The following is a 21,510-nucleotide window of genomic DNA, read 5'->3' as shown; positions in this document are numbered from 1 at the left end:
TCATCATTTAAACAATATGTGAGTACCTAATAAGTGCCAGGAACTGTTATAAGAACAGAGACTAACATCTGTCAGTAAAGAAAGCTTACTAAGTCACCAGACAAAGCATGAGATAAAAACACTGGATAAGTTTGAAAAAAGTTTGAATAGAAGTGATTAGACCTATTTTCCATGAGATCAGGAGAGATACAAAATACATCAACATAACAGGACAAAAGAAAAAAACACTCTAATTCTTCAATAATGAATTTTTAATTTTTCCATTCTCAACCAATCAATTAAAGCAATAATACAACAATAAGATGTTTCAAAGTAAAGGGAGCTAATATATACAATTTAACAATGAAGTTTCAAACAACCCAATTGAAAAATGGACGGAAGACCTAAGTAGAAATCTGACTTGTGGTTGCCTAGGGTGGGCAGTGGGTGGGAGGCAGTGGGAAAGGATGGATTGGGAGTTTGGGATTAGCAGATGCAAAACATTATATATAGGATGAATAAACAACAAGGTCCTAGTGTGTAGCACAGGGAACTATAATCAATGTCCTGGAATAAACCATAATGGAAAAGAATATGAAAAAGTATATATATATATGTATGTATATATAAATGCTGTACAGTAGAAATTAACACATTAATCAACTATACTTGAATAAAATAATTTTTTAAAAAATAAAGGAAGCTAAAGTTAAAGCATTAAAACTATAAATACCATTTTTCCTAAGACAAGATTCCTAAACTTTGGCTAGAAAAATGGGAGAAGTATACTATCAAAATACAGATTAAGAATTTCAAGAAATATATGAGGTATATGTACCTGATTTGTCCTGTAGTTCATCTAGTCTCTCCCCTCTTTCTATTACCTTTGTAATATTTTCTTGCATGACATCAATGACTTCATCCACCTGATTCTGAACACTAGTTTAAAAAAAAAGATTAAAAAATAATGTATTCTTGAGAATTTTACAATTTTTGAAAATTTCATTAGACACTGTAAAAAATAAGAAGTTCTCAGAATCATTCAAGTCTAAAGTTTTTAAGTTTAAGGCTGCTTGTAGCAACATTCCTTCCATTTGTGGGCTTGAGTACTCACGAAATTAAAAGAATATAAATAAAAGTAATATTTAACTTAAAAATAGTTTATTCTTAGTTCAGTTTCTACAAATTAAATGCATTGTCAGAAAGTTCAGTAATTGCCTATTTGGTTCATTTTTGTAGCCCCAGTACCTGTTACATTGCTTGGGACAGAGTATGCACTTAAGACTTACCAGTTCAATAAGTGAACAATTTGGGTATAAGTCCTGCCAAGCACATCTAGCTACTTGAGAAAGAGATAGAAGGCAGTGAATGTAGAGATTTGCATTTAACTATAAGGGAAGCAGAGCTATTGTTCATCAAGGACCAATCTTGAAATTTCTAGGTAGAAATTTCTAGGTAATTTCTTCCATCAGATGCAAGAGACAATAGCCTAAATAAGGCGCAGCAGGGTGGAAATGGACAAAATGTATGGCAGCTCCTACACATGATTAGATTATAGCTTTGGGGCTTCCCTGGTGGCTCAGAGGTTAAAGCGTCTGACTGCAATGCAGGAGACCCGGGTTCGATCCCTGGGTCGGGAAGATCCCCTTGAGAAGGAGATGGTAACCCACTCCAGTATTCTTGCCTGGAGAATCCCATGGACGGAGAAGCCTGGTAGGCTACAGTCCACAGGGTCGCAAAGAGTCGGACACGACTGAGCGACTGAACCGAACGGAACGGATTCTTATATCAATATACCTACATGTGATTTTAAAACAAAACCAATGTAACTGAAGGAATCATTACGATCTTAGAATCCCTATAAGCAAAAGACTCCATGGGTATAGACAGATTAATTGGAAAAGAACTCATAAAATTCCAGATTAATTCTTACTAGATGACCATAAACCTAGGGGTATTATCTCAACAGTATGACATACTTGTAATCTCTATGGCTAATGGAAACTAAAAAATTTAATTTTCTATCAAGTGACAAATTACTGTCATGCTTTCCTTCAGATAATACTATCCACTGGTATAACCGTCTTAATCCAGCTACTGTATAACTCTCATCCAATACATTCAATACAATACACATTCAATTAGGATAATGGAAAATCTCATGACTGTGCTTCTGTATTTCAAGATATTTTCATGCCCAGAACACAACTTTTATAGAAAAAAAACTTATATACTTATTTACTTTAATAAAAAGGATTAAAAAAAAAAGTAAAAACATACTTCCCCATGATCTTTTACATTTCATAACAGTTACAATACTTTGATTTCTATTTGTGTTTTACGTTGGTCTTATCTTCACTATTATACTATAAATGCAATTAAAAACAGAAATTGTCACACTCACTCATCTGTTTCCCAAGTTATGTGAAATGTGCCTGGTAGAAAATAGGCATTCAACAAATATTTTCTGATCTGAATTATGTATTTCATTTATTCAAAACTACTTACTAAGGAGTTATTATTATGCTATTCATTGTGGACACCCATGTGAATGGTTTGAGCCTGATCCTCAGCAAGATCACAGTCTAATGGGGAACACCGGTGGCTAGGATTATACTACCATATGTTAAGTGCTATAATGGAAGGAAGTCCATGGTATCTGTCATACAGCCTAGATCAATCCAGCCTGGACCAGAGATGCCATCAACATCCAGGTTCTAAGTTTTAAGGGGTTAAGAGTGAACTGGACATAGTTAAAAAAAGAAAAAGGTGATGGATGGTGGGAAATTTCTAGGCTAAAGGAATAAGAGGAACCAATGATTAACTGGATATGGGTGAAGGAGTTAGCGCAAGAAAAGGGTAGAGAACTTCTAGATTTATAAATTGAGCAACTGAGTAGATACAGATGATGGTCATTAACTGGAAAAGAAAATTAAAGACTCAAAGGAAAAGCAAGTTTTTGAAGGAAGGGGTGGAGATTTATCTCATTTCCAGTTAGAGTCATGTAGTAGAAGAAAGGACACAACAGAGAACCTATCCTGGAAAATATAAAGGCATGCACAGAGAAGATATTTTAACATTGTTTTTAATCCTCCTTAGAGTCTGACAGTACTTGAGCTCCTGAAATGTCTCTAATTATCACCACTATAGGGAAGCTGCATGGTGTAGTGTAGAGAGATTAGGCTCTGGATGCAGACAGATTTGGGTTTGCAATTCAGTGTCATCATTTACCATGTATGTGGTTTTGCAAGTCATTTTGCAAGCCTCTTTGAGCCTCGTATTTTCTCACCTTTAAAATGAAGATGATAATCTTTCCCTTATGATAATTATATGTTACATGTTTTTTAAACACTTGGCATGGTTCCTAATGTTTAGTGTGTGTTTAATGTCAGTGTTCTTCCATTAAGAAAACAAAAAAGTTCCTGCTCTGCTACATATACTCATCCCTTATTTTATAAAGAAAATATTTATTTGCATAGTTAACACCCCATCTTGTGGCCTCTTAAGGTACTGTTGACAAAAGAAGTTTAAAGGTCTGTTGTATTTTTGCAGTTTTATATTTTTGCTGTTCATCATGGAACATTCTTTGGGGACCTTATAAAATTAAAACTGTTTAGAACAAGACTATATATAGTTAGGAGATTTCCTACCCATGGAAGAGAATGTCTACAATTCACTAGAGTGGCATTTACAATGCTATTATTTAATTTAAAAGCAAAGGAAACATTCTAAAGAGAATCATAAATCTTTATATAGGCATGTGAATATTTAAGATCTTTCCCAAAAATCTTCCCTAAAAAGTAACACTGGAATACTAACAAACCCATTAAAAGGACCTACTGTATAGCATAAGCAACTATATGTAGTATCTTATAATAATTTATAGTGGAAAAGAATATGAAAAAGAATATACTTTTTCAGATTCTTTATATATATACATATATATATATAACTGAATCACTCTGCTGTACACCTGAAACTAAACACTGTAAAACAACTATACTTCAATAAAGGAAAAAAAGGGACACTGGGCATTTTTTGTGGAATTAATGTTATCAGTATGTCAATCAAATTTGAACAAAGCAACAATGCTACTGATCCACACCTTGTATGGAAATATTACACATTAAGAGGTAATAATATGCCTTAAAGAAACTCACCAGTGCTAGCAATTTTAGTTACTATTCATAAACAAATGCCAGGTATTTGTCCTTGGGCAAGTGGTGTGGCATGTTATGCTCCACCATTTTGGGCCATTTTGGACACACGTTTGAGTCATGCCTTGGTTAGATAAGTACTCATGGGGTTGTGCCAATAAGGTTTAAATTGTGTGTTTTGATGACTGATCACCTTTTAAGTAAATCCGATAAGGCTTCAGCTCTAGAATCTCAACCGTCCCTTACTGTTCTAAAATTCTGTGATCAAAGTTATTGTGATAATTTACTATGCACATATCCATATTCACATGTATGTGTGCTTGGCACTTACTAAAATAGACACAGTCTGCAATGCCCACTATGTACAACCAACACTAGTTTAGCAGTTCAGGTGGAAAGTTATACTAAGAAGATTCACTGGGCCATACTTAGTACCAGGCTCAGTCTGGGGAAAGATGTCAGACAGGAAATGAAGCATACTGGCAGGGAAAAAACAGATGTGTCATCAGTGGAGTCCTCTTCTCCAATGGTAGGTGAGGTATGTATGTGGGTGGGCAGAGAAGTCACTCTGGCTCAAAGGAAAACCTCTCTGCCATGGCATCCTTGCAACCTTGAATGTGCTGTGGTACTTCCAGAACATGAGAGGGTGAGTGACTTGTGAGGCCATCTCTTACTCACCTCTCCATCTCCCTCTGGAGACTGTCATGAGACAGTCTGATGACACATGAAGCTTTCTGCAGGATATATCTGCAGATTATAAACCCCTATAAACCTGAGCTAGAACTGGCTCTTTTTTAACAGGGTATCTCACAACTCAGACTGCAGCCTCCTAAAATCATTTTTGGTGTACAGGACAAAAAAACCAGGAAACTGGCACCTTTGGCTACTCTTCCTTTGACAACCTATGTGAGTAATAAACTGTCTGGATCTAAGTGGCTCATTGTATCTTGACTGTCGAAACAGACCCTTGAAGCAGCAGAGACTCTCTTCTGGCCTCGAAGGAGCAAGCACTGTGGGTTCTACAGCTGCAAGGAAGTGAATCCTATCAACAACTACCTGAACTTGGTCAGGAGCTTCAGATGAGATCAAAGCCTGGTGACACCCTGATTTCAGCCTTGTGAGACCCTGCAGAGAGGACCCACTAAGCAGTGTCTGAACCCCTGACCCATGGAAAATGTGGGTTGATGACTGTGTGTTGTTTCAGGCTGCTAGGTTCAGGGTAACTTGTTATACAGCAAGAAAAAAAGAAAACATCCCATTTAGAATACCAATTTGTTGGTACCTTGATTCTGTATTTCAGAATCCATTAACTAGGATTTGGCTAAGTGTGGGCCTATCTTTTCATTCCAACGGCTATGTGACTAAAACCCAAGTATCTCTTCAATAACTTGACACCGTATTATAGCACCCTTCTCACTATGTGCCATCTACATCCAGACTTAGGGGAGCAACTACCCCTCCTTAGATCTTGAACCTGGGCCATTCAGTTTATCTTCCAGTTTACCTTTTATAGTGTAGTAATTTTCCAGGGCTATTTCACTTCTCCAGTTATTCCTTCTCCCTTCTTGTCAGGACTCATATGCTTCTTACATTAAATACATTCACTATAGCATTACCCACCATCTACCACCCATAATATATATAGAAAAGCTTTAAACTGAAAATTAATGAGCCATAAAACTTAGGGCTTCCCTGGTGTCTTAGTGGTAAAGAATTCACCTGCTAATGCAGGAGACATGGGTTCTATCCCTGATCTGGGAAGATCCCCACATGCCTCGGAGCAACTAAGCCCATGCACCTCGAGAGAAGACACCATGATGAGAAAACTACACATCAAGCTAGAGAAGCCCCCATTCACCACAACTAGAGGAAAGTCCATGGAGCAACAAAGACCCAGCACAAACATAAATAATAAAATTATTAAAAATAACCCTTAGATCAATAAATTGGTTAGGATAAGTAATAGATATGAATAAATTCTGGAAGTATATAAAAAAGATACTGTACTTCAGAAAACTAAATCTATTATGTTGCTTTTATTATCATGCTGAAAATGGGAATCATGTTATAGATTTAAAATCAAAACAGACCTTGAGATTATGCTAAATAAATGAATTTGATATATAGTAATCAAAACCAACAACCAGGAACTGCATTTTCTTAGCTATAATTAAGAGGTAGCTCTGTGAAAAAAAAAATGACTGGGTTTTTACAGCCTAGAATACTAGTTTACATCAAGGCTCAGCAAATTTCTTCTGTAAAAGATAAGATAGAATAGAGTTTTTAGATTTTGTGGATCATAAACTCTCTTGTCACTACTACTGAAATCTGTCATTATAGTTTGAAGCAACTAAGATAACAGGAATGGCTGTTTCAATAAAACTTTATGAAAACTAGATTTGGCCCATAGGTTTTAGTCTGCCAACCCCTGGTCCAGGTACAAATATGATAATCATTTAAACAAATAAGTATCTCAAAAACTTACTGCTTAATTTTATCATTTCTAGGTCCAAATCTTTGTCCAGATGGTCCTCTTCTGAAAAAAAACCCCAAAACACCAAATACAATTAATAAGGAGAGCATTAAAACAAACACCAAAGTAGAAAATACACACACACACACACGTTGAATTCTAAACATGGAACATTCATCATAAGGAACCAGATTTTACTAGTATTGATAGGACTTAACGATGCTTTTGAACTGTGGTGCTGGAGAAGACTCTTGAAAGTCCCTTGGACTGCAAGGAGATCCAACCAGTCCACTCTAAAGGAGATCAATCCTGGGTGTTCATTGGAGGGACTGATGCTAAAGCTGAAACTCCAATACTTTGGCCACCTCATGCGACGAGTTGACTCACTGGAAAAGACTCTGATGCTGGGAGGGATTGGGGGTGGGAGGAGACGGGGACGACAGAGAATGAGATGGCTGGATGGCATCACCGACTCGATGGACATGAGTTTGAGTGAACTCCGGGAGTTGGTGATGGACAGGGAGGCCCGGCGTGCTGTGATTCATGGGGTCGCAAAGAGTCAGACACGACTGAGCGACTGAACTGAACGATGATAATAATCATGTCTGTACTTCACTGGTACTTGGTACAGGCTGTCACAACCCAATTCTTCTGAATGTTATCAGTTTCAATATAATTCTTCATTACACACAGATATTCTAATCATTAAACTTTGAAATACTACAACAAAGTGCTAGGGATTATGAATAACTGTATGATCAATTATAAAGCAGGAGACCCCGGTTTCATTCTTGGATCAGGAAGATCCCCTGGAGAAGATATAGACTATCCACTCCAGTATTCTTGGGCTTCCCTGGTGACTCAGACGGTAAAGAATCCACCTGCAATGCGGGAGACTTAGGTTCGATTCCTGGGTGGGTAGGATCCCCTGGAGGAGGGCATGGCAACCCACTCCAGTATTTTTGCCTGGAGAATCCCCATGGGCAGAGAAGCCTGGTGGGCTACAGTCCATAAGGTTGCACAGAGTTGGACACAACTGAAGCGACTAAGCACATAGAATACTGTAAGTCCAATAACTTTGAATTTAGGCTCTAATGAAATGCTAATTTTCAGGGATGAATATAGAGAAAAATCCATTCAAAGCACTAAGTTTTTTAAAGTATGTTTTTTGATTACTCATCTTAAACTTAGCAACATAACTAACGGGAAATGGAGTCTATGAAAATATTAACATTTCTCAAATTATTTCTCCAATATAGTCAAGTGTTGTATCATTTAAACCAATCCATTTTAACATGCTGGAAATAAAAATTTTTGGATATTTTAAGTAATTTTCCTTCTGATGATGATAGAAAACAAGGTATAAACCACAAAACTCAAAGAACAGGTTCTGACCAATTAAACATTAATTTACCATTTTCCCCTATTCCCAGCCCTTGGCAACCTCCATCCTACTTTGTGTCTCTATGACTCTGACTACTCTAAGTGTCTCAGATAAGAAGAATCATGTGAAATGTATCCTTTATGACCAGTTTCCTTCACTTAGCATAATGTCTTCAAGGTTCATTCATTTGTAGTGTGTTTCAGAATTTCCTTTTTAAGACTGAGTACTATTTCATTGTATGTACATACCATATTTTATCCATCTATCCATTGACAGACACTTGGGTTACTTATACCTTTGGCAATTATGAATAATCCTGCTATGAAAGTAGTGTTGAATAACTTTAAAAATTATTTCGGAGTTTTATTTGCTTTGTCTCCCTTTCAATACACAGACAGAACCACAGTGTATGGGAGCTAATTTTGAATAAGCATGCTGGTTTTGTCATCAGGTCCTTTGGAAGTTGTAGAGCATTATTCGGAGTAAATCTCCAGTGTACAGAGTTGGCCTGAAAAGTTTGTTTCTTACTTACATTCAGGTAATCACTTATTTGGCCAAAGCATCTGACCCTCTTTTCAATAATGAGTCCTTTGTTCACAGGTAGCTATTGCTGTAGTCTAAGGCTTCTCATTGTAATTGGCACTGGTAGCAATTAGGTTTGTGACTCTGGAAATTTTGTTACGTACAGGAAATATTCTTCCCACTTCATCTGACCTTCCTGCCAAAAATGATACTATTTCCTCTTATTGAATTTGTTTTCCATCCTGTATGCTCTTTTTGTCAATTGCCTCATGACTGTCAATTACTTTTATAAAGTGTTTTTTATTTAGGGGAAAAAAAGTCCTTACAAAAAACTCCACAACATTATAGCAGAGAGAGGTAAATGCTTCCTCCCAGGCTTACCGTGCTACATCAACATTCAGAGAAAACTCCTGCAACAATATGTCATCCCTCCTGTCTTTGCAATTAAAACTTAGGCCCTTTCTAATTATAACTGCAAAGCATGAATCAAGTGAATTAATTCTGACAGAGCATCAGGGCAATTCAATGGGGAAAAGATAATCTTTTCATCAAATGGTGGTGGCACAAATGGCCATATGCCTCCTGCTGCTGCTGCTGCTGCTAAGTCACTTCAGTCGTGTCCGACTCTGTGTGACCCCAGATGGAAGCCCACCAGGCTCCCCCATCCCTGGGATTCTCCAGGCAAGAACACTGGAGTGGGTTGCCATTTCCTTCTCCAATGTGTGAAAGTGAAAAGTGAAAGTGAAGTCACTCAAGCGTTTCTGACCCCTAGCGACCCCATGGACTGCAGCCTACCAGGCTGCTCCATCCATGGGATTTTCTAGGCAAGAGTACTGGAGTGGCTTGCCATTGCCTTCTCCATATGCCCCCTGGTCCCCCCTAAAATTATCCTTCACCTTTACCTCAACCATGTATAAAAAATTAATGTACAACAGATTATAGACCTAAATGTAAAAGCAAAAATGTTAAAACTTCTGGAAGAAATCAAAGAAGAAAATCTTAGAATCTTTGGGTTTGGCAAAGATTTCCTAAAAAAGCAAAAACAATAAAAGAAAAAATTTCATAAACTGATTAAAACTCTGCTCTTCAAAAGATAGTTATGAAAATGAAAAGATTAAATTACAGACTAGGGGTAAATATTTGTAAAAACATTTATCTGATAAAGAACTTGTAAAACATATTTAAAAAAGGCTCCTACAACTTAATAAGACAAACTTAGAATTGGGCAAAAGATTTTAACACATACATCGTGAAAGAAAACATGAGAACAGTAAACACACACAAAAGAAATTGTTTAGCATAATCTGTAGTTAGGGAAATGCAAATAAAAACCATATCGGGATACCACTATACACCAGCAAGAGTGGCTAAAATTAAAAGACTGACCATACACAGTGGTGATGAGGATTTGGAACAACCAGAACTCCCATACAGTGCTGGTGGGAACATAAAGTGGTACACACCACTTTGGGAAACAGCTGTAAACATATACCAGCCATTTAAACACAAATTTAATGTTATGTATGTTAAGTAAACATACTTACCATCCTAAGTATCTACCCAAAAGAAATGAAAGCATAAGTCCACACAAAACCTGTACACAAATGTTTAGAGCAGTTTTATTTATAACAGCTAAAAACTAGAAACACCCCAAATATCCATCAATAAGTGAATGGGTAAATGTTCATACAATGGACAACTACCCAAAAATAAAGACAAACTACTGATACATGGGACAGTATAGGTGAAACTACTAATACATGTGACCACAAGGGTGAATCTCTGAATAATTATGCAGAGTGAATGAAGCCAGTAAAAAAAAAAAAATAGCATACTGTATGATTCCATTTATCAAAAAAATCTAAACCATACAAACTACAGTGATAGAAAGCAGACCAGTGGCTGCCTGTGGACTGGAAAAGTGACAGATTACCAAGAGGTTTGAGGAAACTTTTGAGGTGATGGCAATGTTCATTATTTGATTTTTCTGATGATTTCACAGGCATATAGTGGATATGTCAAAATGCATATTAAACACTTTATATGTATTTTACTGTATGTCAGTTACACCTCAATAAAGCTGTAAAACAAACAAAAATAACTTACAGAAAAAAATCCTCTTCTTCATCTGAATCATCTTCTAAAAGATTTCTCTGTCAAAAAAAGAAAAAGATTTGAGTTTTCAGATTCCCAGGGGCTTACAAATTGTTAGGGACAGAGCAGTGAAACAATTTCTATCTTGGTGAAATTTCTTAACTCCAAGTTTTCAGAGGGAAGGGTAAATACATGTGCTTCACCCAAAGCTAAAACATACGGAACCACAGTGCAGACTTTCTAAGAAAATGCTTATAACACAGAATCCTCTGACTGACTGACCGCAAGGTAGAGAGAGGTCACTGAAGCAGGTGTGGGAGTAAGGAATGCAGGCAATCAGGAAGGAGCAAGTCCTTTCTCCTCCCTCTGCCCTCCAGTCTCTATCTATTTACAGAACCTAAGAAGGAGTCAGGAGGCAAAGGAGAAATATACTGCAGTTGCAGAGTCCAACTCCAGCATCAGAAAGAGGAGTATATAAGGTAGGTTTTGGAGCTCAGAGACAAGGCTTAACAACCTGCACCTAATAACAACTCAGCCCATTAACAGCCCTCTACACATATTTGAACTTCCAAACCAAAAGCAACTTTATACTTTTACCTTATAAGATACAACTGTTTTTCTTAAAATGAGGAATGTCTCACCTTCTCCCCCAAAGGCGAAGATATAAAGTTCCAAAAGGAGGCTAAAGAAGAGCAAAAATGAAACCTTTTCAGCATACAAGACCTCCAACAGTATATACCGCGTAGGTAGAATAGTGCCTCCCCACAGATGTTGACATGCTAATCACGGAAACCTTGACTATGTTCCCTTGCGTGGTAAAAGGGACTTTGCAGAAGTGATGACACCAAGGATCCTGAGATGGGAAGGTCAATAGGAATTAATCATGTGAGCCCAGTCATCAGAGAGTTCTTAAAAAAGAGAGAGGCAGGGACTTCCCTGGTGGCTCAGTGGTAAAGAATCCACCGGCCAATGCAGGAGACAAGGATTCAATCCCTGGTCTAGGAGGATTCCACATGCCCCCGAGCAACTAAGCCTGTGTGTCACAATTACTGAACCCATGCTCTAGAGCCCATGAGCCCCACCTACTGAGCCCGCATACCGCAACTACTGAAGCCCGTGCATTCTAGAGCCTGTGCTCCTCAAAAAGTCCCCACTTGCTGCAACTAGAGAAAGCTCACATGCAGCAACGAAGACTCAGCACAGCTAAAAACAAACAAATAGATAAAAGTAACAAACAAACTTTTTTAAAAAGAGACAGGGAGGCAGAAGTGAAAGAGGCGGGGGACGCTGGAAGATGTCACACAGCTGTATTTAAAGATATAGGAAGGGGCATGAGCCACGCAGGTCAGGCAGCCTCTAAAAGCTGGGAAAAAGCAAGAAAATAGCCTCTTTCCTAGTCTCCCGAAGGAACACGGTCCTGTCAGTGCCTTGACTGTAGCCCAGAAAGATCCACTTTGGACTTCTGGTCACTAAAAGTATAAGATAATAAGTTTGTGTTGTTTTAAATTTATGGTAATTTGTTACAGCAGCCATAGGAAGCAAATATACCACCCATGTACCTTTTCTGAGAAAATTACCCAAGGAATTACACTGGCTAAGAAGAAAATTCAATCAGAACAAAGATCTTAAGATGGAGACTGATATACTCAGTATGTCTAATAAAATGAACTGAACTGAACAAAATGTGTGGTCAAATCTAAAGGGAAGATGATAATGTGATTGTGAACTATAATGCACAGCTACTGAAAAAGAAAACATAACGAAAAATTTAAAAGAATCTCAAACTTTTCTAACAAAACCCAAAAGCAGGAAGAGGAGAGTAACGTGAGGAAGTAACAGCAAAGTGACATGCTCATCTTGGTGGGGAGAGAAGTGGAGGAAGAGGGAAGAGGCCTAGAATGAAAAGTAGTTCAGAGGGGCATAGTTCTCAGCATGTTGACAGAAAACACAAATTTAAACATTATTGCTAACATGTATGGGTTTCCCATGTAGTGCTATTGGTAAAGAGCCTGCCTGCCAATGCAGGAGAGATGGGTTTGATCCCTGGGATGGGAAGATCCCCTAGAGAAGGAAATGGCAACCCACTCCAGTATATTCTTGCCTTGAAAATTCCATGGACAGAGGAGCCTGGTGGGCTACAGTCCATGGGGTTGCAAAGAGTCAGATACAACTGAAATGACTTAGCATGCAACATGTTAACATGTAAAGTTAGTAAAAGAGAGAGAAGGAAAAAGGGAGAAAGGGAAGAAACTTTTTAACTCTCTAGTGGTCCTGTGGGTAGGGGAAAAATAAGGAAAAATAATCAACTTAGCAAAAGAAGTTAGGGAAACTTGGGAAAACCTAAAAAATATAATGAAGGACTTCCCAGGTGGTCCAGTGGTTAAGAATCTGCCTGTTAATGCAGGGGACACAGGTTCAATCTCTGGTCCAAGTTAGATCCCACACGCTGTGGGGCAACTAAGTCCACACACCTCAAGGAGAAGCCCTTGCTTCTTGAAGAGAAGGCACATGTGCCACAACAAAGAGACAGGAGCTTCAACAAAGACCCAGTGCCAAAATGTAAATAAATAAAAATAATATCACGAATATCATTATCTCCATATATTACTATAAATAATACACAATGAGCAAGAAAAATGAAAAGAGGATTGCTCAATATTCATTTAAGAAACATGTTTGAGCATCTTCTGTGTACCAGGCACTGTTGTAAGGACCAAGCACCAGCTTTGAACGAGACAGACAAGGTCTGAGCTCTTACAGAAAAACATCAGACGGTGATAAAAGTTATGCAGAGAATTAAAACAGTGATGGGATAAACAGTGACAGGGTGACTAAATGAGATTAGGCTGTCAAGAAAAATCATTCTCAAAAGGTGAAATTTAGGCTGAGATCCAAACAGTATCAAACAGCCAACCAGAGATTAAGGTGAAGTGCATTCACTGCCAGCAAAGGGACCACCTAGTGCAGAAAATGTCCAAATAAATTAGTTATCACAATAAATATGAACAGTCTAAATGCTCCTATTAAAAGTAAAAACTATATGTGAAGTTCAAAAAAAAATTCCAGCTAGTATCTGTTTATAAGAAATTGACCTAAAATAAATGTCATGGGAAATAGATGGGGAAACAGTGGAAACAGTGCCAGACTTTATTTTTTTGGGCTCCAAAATCACTGCAGATGCTGATTGCAGCCAGGAAATTAAAAGACGCTTACTCCTTGGAAGGAAAGTTATAACCAACTTAGATACCATATTAAAAAGCAGAGACATTACTTTGCCAACAAAGGTCCGTCTAGTCAAGGCTATGATTTCTCCCGTGGTCATGTATGGATATGAGAGCTGGACTGTGAAGAAAGCTGATCACCAAAGAATTGATGCTTTTGAACTGTGGTGCTGGAGAAGACTCTTGAGAGTCCCTTGGATTGCAAGGAGATCCAACCAGTCCATCCTAAAGGAGATCAATCCTGGTTGTTCATTTGGAAGGACTGATGCTAAAGCTGAAACTCCCAATACTTTGGCCACCTCATGCGAAGAGTTGACTCACTGCAAAAGACTCTGATGCTGGGAGGGATTGGGGGCAGGAGGAGACGGGGACGACAGAGAATGAGATGGCTGGATGGCATCACCAACTTGATGGACATGAGTTTGAGTGAACTCCAGGAGTTGGTGATGGACAGGGAGGCCTGGCGTGCTGTGATTCATGGGGTTGCAAAGAGTCGGACATGACTGAGCGACTGAACTGAACTGAACTGAAATGTCAAATAAAGAATAGAAAAAAAGAGAGATGGAGAAGATATACTAGCAAATTCTAACAAAAAGTAACAGGTTGGGAAAGAAACCTGCAACATACTTTCAGACTAAAGGGTCTGATATCTCTATTAAATAAAGATCTCTGACAAACCAGTAAGAAAAAGACAACAAGACAGAAAAATCATCAAAGGAGAGAAATAGACAATTCCTAACAGAGAAGACTCTAGAGAGTCCCTTGGACTGCAAGGAGATCCAACCAGTCCATTCTAAAGGAGATCAGTCCTGGATGTTCTTTGGAAGGACTGATGCTAAAGCTGAAACTCCAATACTTTGGCCACCTCATGCAAAGAGTTGACTCACTGGAAAAGAGTCTGATGCTGGGAGGGATTGGGGGCAGGAGGAAAAGGGGATGACAGAGAATGAGATGGCTGGATGGCATCACCGACTTGATGGACGTAAGTTTGAGTGAACTCCGGGAGTTGGTGATGGACAGGGAGTCCTGGCGTGCTGTGATTCATGGGGTTGCAAAGTGTCAGACACGACTGAGCGACTGAACTGAACTGAATTGAACAGAAAAGAAATGGCCAATGACCACATGAAAAGATGTTCAAAGTTAATAATATTTAGAAAGATACATTAGTGACTTCTTTCATCAAACATTTCTAGAATGCTATGGTAGCTAATAAGTAACAATCATTACATTCATAACACAGCTTATTTGCCCTGTATACTAAAGATACAGTGTTTATTATAGTTGCCCAATGAGAAACCCAATGAAAACCAATGTTTTTACACCTATCCACTAAACAAACACAAGTGCTAAGTATCAGTTCAGTTCAGTCGCTCAGTCGTGTCCGACTCTTTGCGACCCCATGAATCACAGCATGCCAGGCCTCCCTGTCCATCACCAACTCCTGGAGTTCACTCAAACTCATGTCCATTGAGTCGGTGATGCCATCCAGCCATCTCATTCTCTGTCGTCCCCATCTCCTCCTGCCCCCAATCCCTCCCAGCATCAAAGTCTTTTGCAGTGAGTCAACTCTTCGCATGAGGTGGCCAAAGTATTGGAGTTTCAGCTTTAGCATCAGTCCTTCCAATGAACACCCAGGATTGATCTCCTTTATACATTATCACAAAAAGGGTTACATAATGTGAACTCTGGGAGTTGGTGACAGACAGGGAGGCCTGGCGTGCTGTGATTCATGGGGTCGCACAGAGTCGGACATGACTGAGCGACTGAACTGAACTGAATACAATAAGATAACATTTCACATCCACTAGGCAGATAAGGACAAGTGTTGGTGACGAGAGATTGGTGGTGAGGAGAAATGTGGAGAAATTAGAACTCTTACACATTCCTGGGCAGGAATGTAAAAACTGTGCAGCCATTCTGGAAAACAGTATGGCAGTTCTTCAAAACACTGCACACAGAGTTACAATAGTACCAAGTAATTCTCTCCTAGACATTTACCCAAGAGAAATGAAAATATACGTAATGAAATGAAAACAAAACTTGTACGTGAATGTTCATAGCAGTAGTATTCTTCATAACGGCCAAAAAAATGTAAATATGCCCCAATGTTCATTAACTGATGAATGAATAAAGTGTGGGACATTCATATATTGGAATATTATTCAGCAATAAAAAGAATGAAGTACTGACACATACTACAACATGGATGAACTTTGAAAACATCATGATAGGAAGCCATTTACAAAAGACAACCTAGTGTATGCTCCCATCTATATAAAATGTCCAAAACAGACAAAGTTATAGATCTGTGGTTACCTAGGGTTGAAGGGTTGAGGAGAACAGGGGTTGATTGCTAAGAAGTACAGTGTTTCTTTCTGGAATGATGAAAGTGTCCTAAAATTGACTGTGGTGATGATTACATAATTCTATACTAAATATTAATTACTAAAATCCACTGAATTGTATACTTTTAATGAGTGAATTGTATGGCATGTGAATTATGCCTCAATAAAGCTATTATCAAAAAAGTGTAATAGAAAAGAGGAACAAAAGTTAAAAAGTTTTATAAAAGTGATTTATAAATTCTTAGAGCCAGTTATCAAATGTCATGATCTGATAAACATTCAAAAGGAGGACTCTATTTAAACAGCCAATTTTGTTCAATTCTGGTATCTAATATTCTGTTTTTACAGCAAATTGTGGTAGTAGTCAACCAATAATGTAGAAAGGAAGTGCTATTCTTTGTAGTAGAACTGATTGAGACTGCATATCTTATATTGTTGAGTATATGCATAAAGTTTATTTTAAAAAGTTTACTAGCAATTTGTCTATTGGTGGATTCTATCCCCCTTCAAGCAAAACAAAAACTAAAATTGCAGAGAGAGAATAAAGGGATGACAAATGATTCCTATACTATTCTTCAAGATACCGCTATATCATAACATGCTGGACAGAAGATCTTTGTGCGAAAAAGGAGTGTGTAAAATGAAGTAGACTATCAGCTCTATAGAGGAGAGACCATGCCCTCCAGTTTTTAGCACAATGCCTAGCATATAATAGGTAGCAATATTTATCTGTTGCATGAATCAGCAAATAAAGGAATGGCAGGAAGACACAAAGCGAGGGAGGGCTTCAGGTGGAGGAATGAAAAACAACAGCTCTAATTCCTTCCCTCAATAAATCCTTATTGATTACTTATTCTAAAAGAAAGCTATCTACAATATTCATATCAATGTTGTCTTCCAAAATGCTGCATAATTTCTAGATTTAAACAACTCTGCATAGAATATTCCAAAATAGAAAAGAAACTGAACATTATATAGAAGTTACTCTAGTTCTGAGGCAACTGCAGGACCAGAATTTTTATCTGCAATTCCAAAATCTAAAAAGTTTTGAAAAACAAGACATTTTGTAAGTTTTGGAGTCAAAACTCACTTGGCGTAAAAGCTGACCTGAACTGATGTCAGCTAATTTATTTATACACTTAGAATAACCAGACATTTCCCCCGGAAGACTCTTGTAAAATGTGCACTAACTACCTTTGTAAAATCTGAAAAATTCTGAGGAACTCCAACCACATTTGGCTCCAGAGTCTGAAAGAAGATACTGTGTATTTATACGAAATTCCCTTTGAAAGACTAGAAAGAAGCTGGGAACAAAATGTGGTCACTAACAGAATCTGGCTAAGTCCCAATCTAAGTAACATATACTTTTTAATGTTTACTATGAAGAAAGCATATAGGATTCAAATATAGCCATAAACATTAGATTTTTCTAAAATTATTTACAAAGGAAAACAAATTTTGAATCTTTCCTTTTTAAAGATTAAGATTTTGAACTTACCCTTTCACTTTTCACAGAACCTGTGACATCATCATCATTTAGGTGGCGCTTGAACTTGGGAGGCATCTTTTTTAATGAGGTACTCCTCTACTTCCCAGCAGGATAAATCTTTACCACCTTAAAGAGAAAATAAATTTCATCAGATTTGAAACTCTGGGGTGAAGCTAAAGTAGTAAAAACAGCACACAAGGCCCGATGTGATGGGCCCCCCTCCACTTCACTGACTTCAACTGCTCTCTCTCACAGGGTCTCCACACCAGTGACCCTGGCCTCCCTCCATGCAAGGACTCAGTACACAAAACACAGTTAAAATCCTGAGAAAAATGGAGGTAACTTTTAGAGAACATGTGGAGAAAATCCGTGACAACACTTTTATAAAATGAAACAGAAGACTGCACAGGAGAGGGGGGAAAGACAGGAGGTTGTCCCCTTGCAAGTGAGACATCAAATGCTTAAAGATTTTAATTTGGAGTCAGAAGACAGAAAACACTTCAAAGTCTCTCACTCACTTTTAGCAAGTTGCATCAACAATGATTCCATTTCCTCATCTGTATAAAATAGTGATTTCTAGGCTTCTGCATGGAGTTGGGATGGTCATATCAGATTAATAGATACATGCAAAAACATTCTGTAAACTATAATGCCCTGTTCCAATTCATAACACCAGGTGCTCCAAGAAAAGGAATGTGTTTGCTAAGCGCCGGGTTAAACAAATTCAGGTTTTCTGTTTGCTACAGAAAGTCTGTTTTTAAAATGCTTATTTGCATTGAGTTTTTCCAGGAACATGCTTGAATATACAACATATTCAAAATTTTCCTGAGGAAAAGCTGACATTTGCAAACAGAAGTTTTCAGTATCTTGGACAAGAAGATGGATGAATAATGAGAATAGCTAAGGTGTACTGAATATTTTACTATGTGTTAGGCACTGTGCTCAGTAACTTACACACATTTTTTATTCTTTACAACACTTCTTTGAAGTTAGCACCAAGAAACCAAGAGAAAACTAAGGCTTAGTAAAAGATAAGTAACAGCGTTAGTCACTCTACTGATTGAAATAGCAGAAACATAGGCCTAAATTATTAATGACTGTGCATGATCAATTTTAGTATGTACTCAATAAATTGTCTATCAGGTTACACAATTCTGTTCTATAAAGACCATTTCCCTGTAAGAACCCAGCAGCCCTCTTTCCCTTTGCACAGAACAACCTCTAAAATTTTTAAGCATAATTAGACATCAGTTTGGTGGTTAATATCATTCACTTAAAAAAGAATAAACAAGCACAGAGTCCAGTTTCATCAACCAGATAAAGTAAAATTTTAAGTTGACTTCCCATCCAAACAAATTGATACAAACACTTTTCTTTGGTAAGAAATAATTTTCCAAACCAGAAACTTAATCACTTGTAACAAAAACCAAGTACTTGCTACCTAAGTAACAGCTCTAGAGTTCTTCATTCTACAATATTTCTGTCACGCACATCCGGCATCTGACCCATTTTATTCCTCATACTTAGATTTCTGAATAATTCATTCATGCAGAAATGTTACAGAAAGTATGGAGAAACAGATGACAAAAGAAGCAATCAAAGGACTCGAGTTTTTAATTATACCTGTATTTTATTTTAAACCCTACAAAAGGGCTGCTTCAACATCCAAAAGCAAACAGCAGGCAGACTTACATAACATCTTTGTGAAATGTACAGTAAAACTACAAGTTTAACGATGAGCAAACCCAAATTCAGGGCCCATAATCCAAGAATCAGCTTCAGGAAGGCAAGAAATCAGCGACTGACAAACATAAAGCCATCAGCAAAGCAGCAGGCAGATTATTAACTGCACTTGATGAACGACAGGGCAAATGATATTTGCACCAGACGACTAGTAGAAATAAACCAGGCTCAGAAATTAGACTTATATATATTCTCCCTAGATCTCTCCCGCCCAAAATACATATAAATTCAGGTGTTTGTGTCTAGGTATATATGTAAACAAGATCCTTCAGTGATGTATTTCAACATCACCAATACATTTTTATAATGTCACATCACCATAAGCTGCTTCTGTCATCATCATACGTTCATAATTTCCTGTATTTTTTGAAGAGGCAGTACGTAATATACTTCTAACCTGTTGTTTAGTAAATGCTGGCTTTTTTGCTTTACGCAAACAACAAGCACACCAAAACCCCTAGTATTTCATTTTACAAAAAGCTTGAAATCTGTATAGAGGGTTCCCTTTTCCCAGCCTCCGTTCCCTGTCTGACTCCTCTTCCTCAACTCTCATCAGCAATCTTGGTTGGTGCAGTTTCACGGAAATAAGTGACTTGGATGGACACAGCCTGGAGATGTTCTTCACAAAAGCTGTCAAAGTGTTAATAATTCACCTCACCCTTCCGGTCATTCTAAACGCAACGGGATTGGCGCGCTCTCTCCCCAGTCTTTGAATAAAGAAACAAATCCATCCCTCCAGGAGGCAGCCCCGTTCACCCGCCCAGCATCAGTCGCACCGGGTCATGTCCCCCGCCATCTGCTCCGGACTCTAGTCCCTTTTACCCCAAGATACGCACTCACATTACGGGCTGCCTCCCACTCTTCTCCAGTCTTCCCTATCCCCGCCGCTGTTGTCCTCCCATCTCCCCAGAGCACCCTACAATTCCTATTCTCCTCCTTAACCGCCCCTCATTGCACACCCAGGTCTTGATCGTTCTTCCTCAGGGTAACCCGCCCCTCCGACCCCAGGATTTTCCCACTCAGCGACCCCCGAGGCTGGCCCCTCAGCCCGACGCGGACGTTGGGGGCGGCGGGGCACGGACGTCGTCTCCGTTTCCTTTCTCCGCACATCCGCCCCTCCCGTCGGGCCCAGGAGGCCGGCTGTACCTGAGTCTCCCGGGGAGCTCCCGGCACCTCTCCCGGGCGGGCGGCGCTGGACGGGCGGGGGAAGGAGTGGGAATCGGAAGAAGAGAGCGGGGAGGGGGAGACAGTGGGCGCGGATCCGGCGTCGGCCGCTCAGCCGCAGCTGCGCCCCCGCTCATCCAGCCGATCGGCCCTCTGCAGCCTGGCTCCGGGCGGAGGGGGCGGGTCCAGGCAGCGGAGATCGTCGAGGGAGTCGATTTTCCCCTCAGCTCTCCTCTTGGAGGCCGCAGCGGACGCGAGGCTTAGGCCTGGATGCTCCAGGTGATTTTATCTGTTCAGGGAGGAAACACAGTCGCGGGTTCCCGGGTCCCAGCCGAGGTCGGGCGTTCCGGGGACGTGGAGGAAGGTCTGAGAAGTCACCCAGCGCGGGGCGCTGAAGGCCTGCTCGAGACTGGGTTTGATGAGGCGTTAATAAGGCGGTGCTTTGTGAGGGGAGCTAATGCAGATATGCCGAAAAACCGGGACGGCTCGAAGCCTGAGGACTGGTATCTTCTGAAGGAGGGAGATCTGTGTGATCCCTTGTTTATAGCCTCAGAGTTAGACGTGTAGATCTTCAGGGTTACTAATCCCGTCTTCCTATTTTAGACTTTAGAATCTCTCGTACAAAGAGATTTCCTTGAGGTTGCCCAGCTCATTGGACAGATTTGAGTCTAGGCAGGACTGAGTGTTCTCTTCGCAGTATGCTGTAGAGTTCTAACCTAAAATGCCTGGGTCCAGACACCACGCAGGCACTGGAGCCTTATAGTGGAAAATCAACCTTGCACATCTATTCTCCTGTTCTCTTGACTCTGCCCACCTCCTTTCCCCCTGAGTTAGTGGTTTATTTAAGCCAATAGTTCCTGGGCATAGTAATCCAGAACTGTTCCAGTATTGTTTTTGTTTTGTCTTGTTTATTATCCATTCCAGATACGCCCCAGCTGG

At 39.2% G+C, this 21,510-nt stretch overlaps 1 protein-coding gene across 4 annotated transcripts in view; it reads right to left on the bottom strand.

Moving 5' to 3' along the window:
- VAMP4 (vesicle associated membrane protein 4) overlaps window positions 1–21,191 on the bottom strand; it is a 31,410-nt gene extending 10,219 nt beyond the window's left edge. For 2 of the 4 annotated variants that reach the window (XR_016039629.1, XM_088845468.1), the window contains exons 1-5: window positions 20,554–21,181; window positions 17,674–17,790; window positions 10,622–10,668; window positions 6,622–6,672; window positions 818–918 (exon numbers count right to left, since the gene is read on the bottom strand). Coding sequence is in view for 3 of the 4 variants with exons in the window: in XM_088845468.1 (XP_088701594.1) it covers window positions 818–918; window positions 6,622–6,672; window positions 10,622–10,668; window positions 17,674–17,739 (265 nt within the window). In the remaining variant the exon portion in view is untranslated. Of the gene's footprint in view, window positions 1–817; window positions 919–6,621; window positions 6,673–10,621; window positions 10,669–17,673; window positions 17,791–20,553 lie in introns of all 4 variants that reach the window. The other 2 variants (XM_088845466.1, XM_088845467.1) reach the window with 2 other exon arrangements.
- Between the last annotated feature and the right edge of the window lie 319 nt (window positions 21,192–21,510).

This window comes from Moschus berezovskii, chromosome 17 (genome assembly GCF_049115385.1).
Source record: "Moschus berezovskii isolate FMDL1 chromosome 17, NW_MosBer_1.0, whole genome shotgun sequence".
Lineage (NCBI taxonomy): Eukaryota > Metazoa > Chordata > Mammalia > Artiodactyla > Moschidae > Moschus > Moschus berezovskii.
This window is presented reverse-complemented; position numbering and strand designations above follow the sequence as displayed.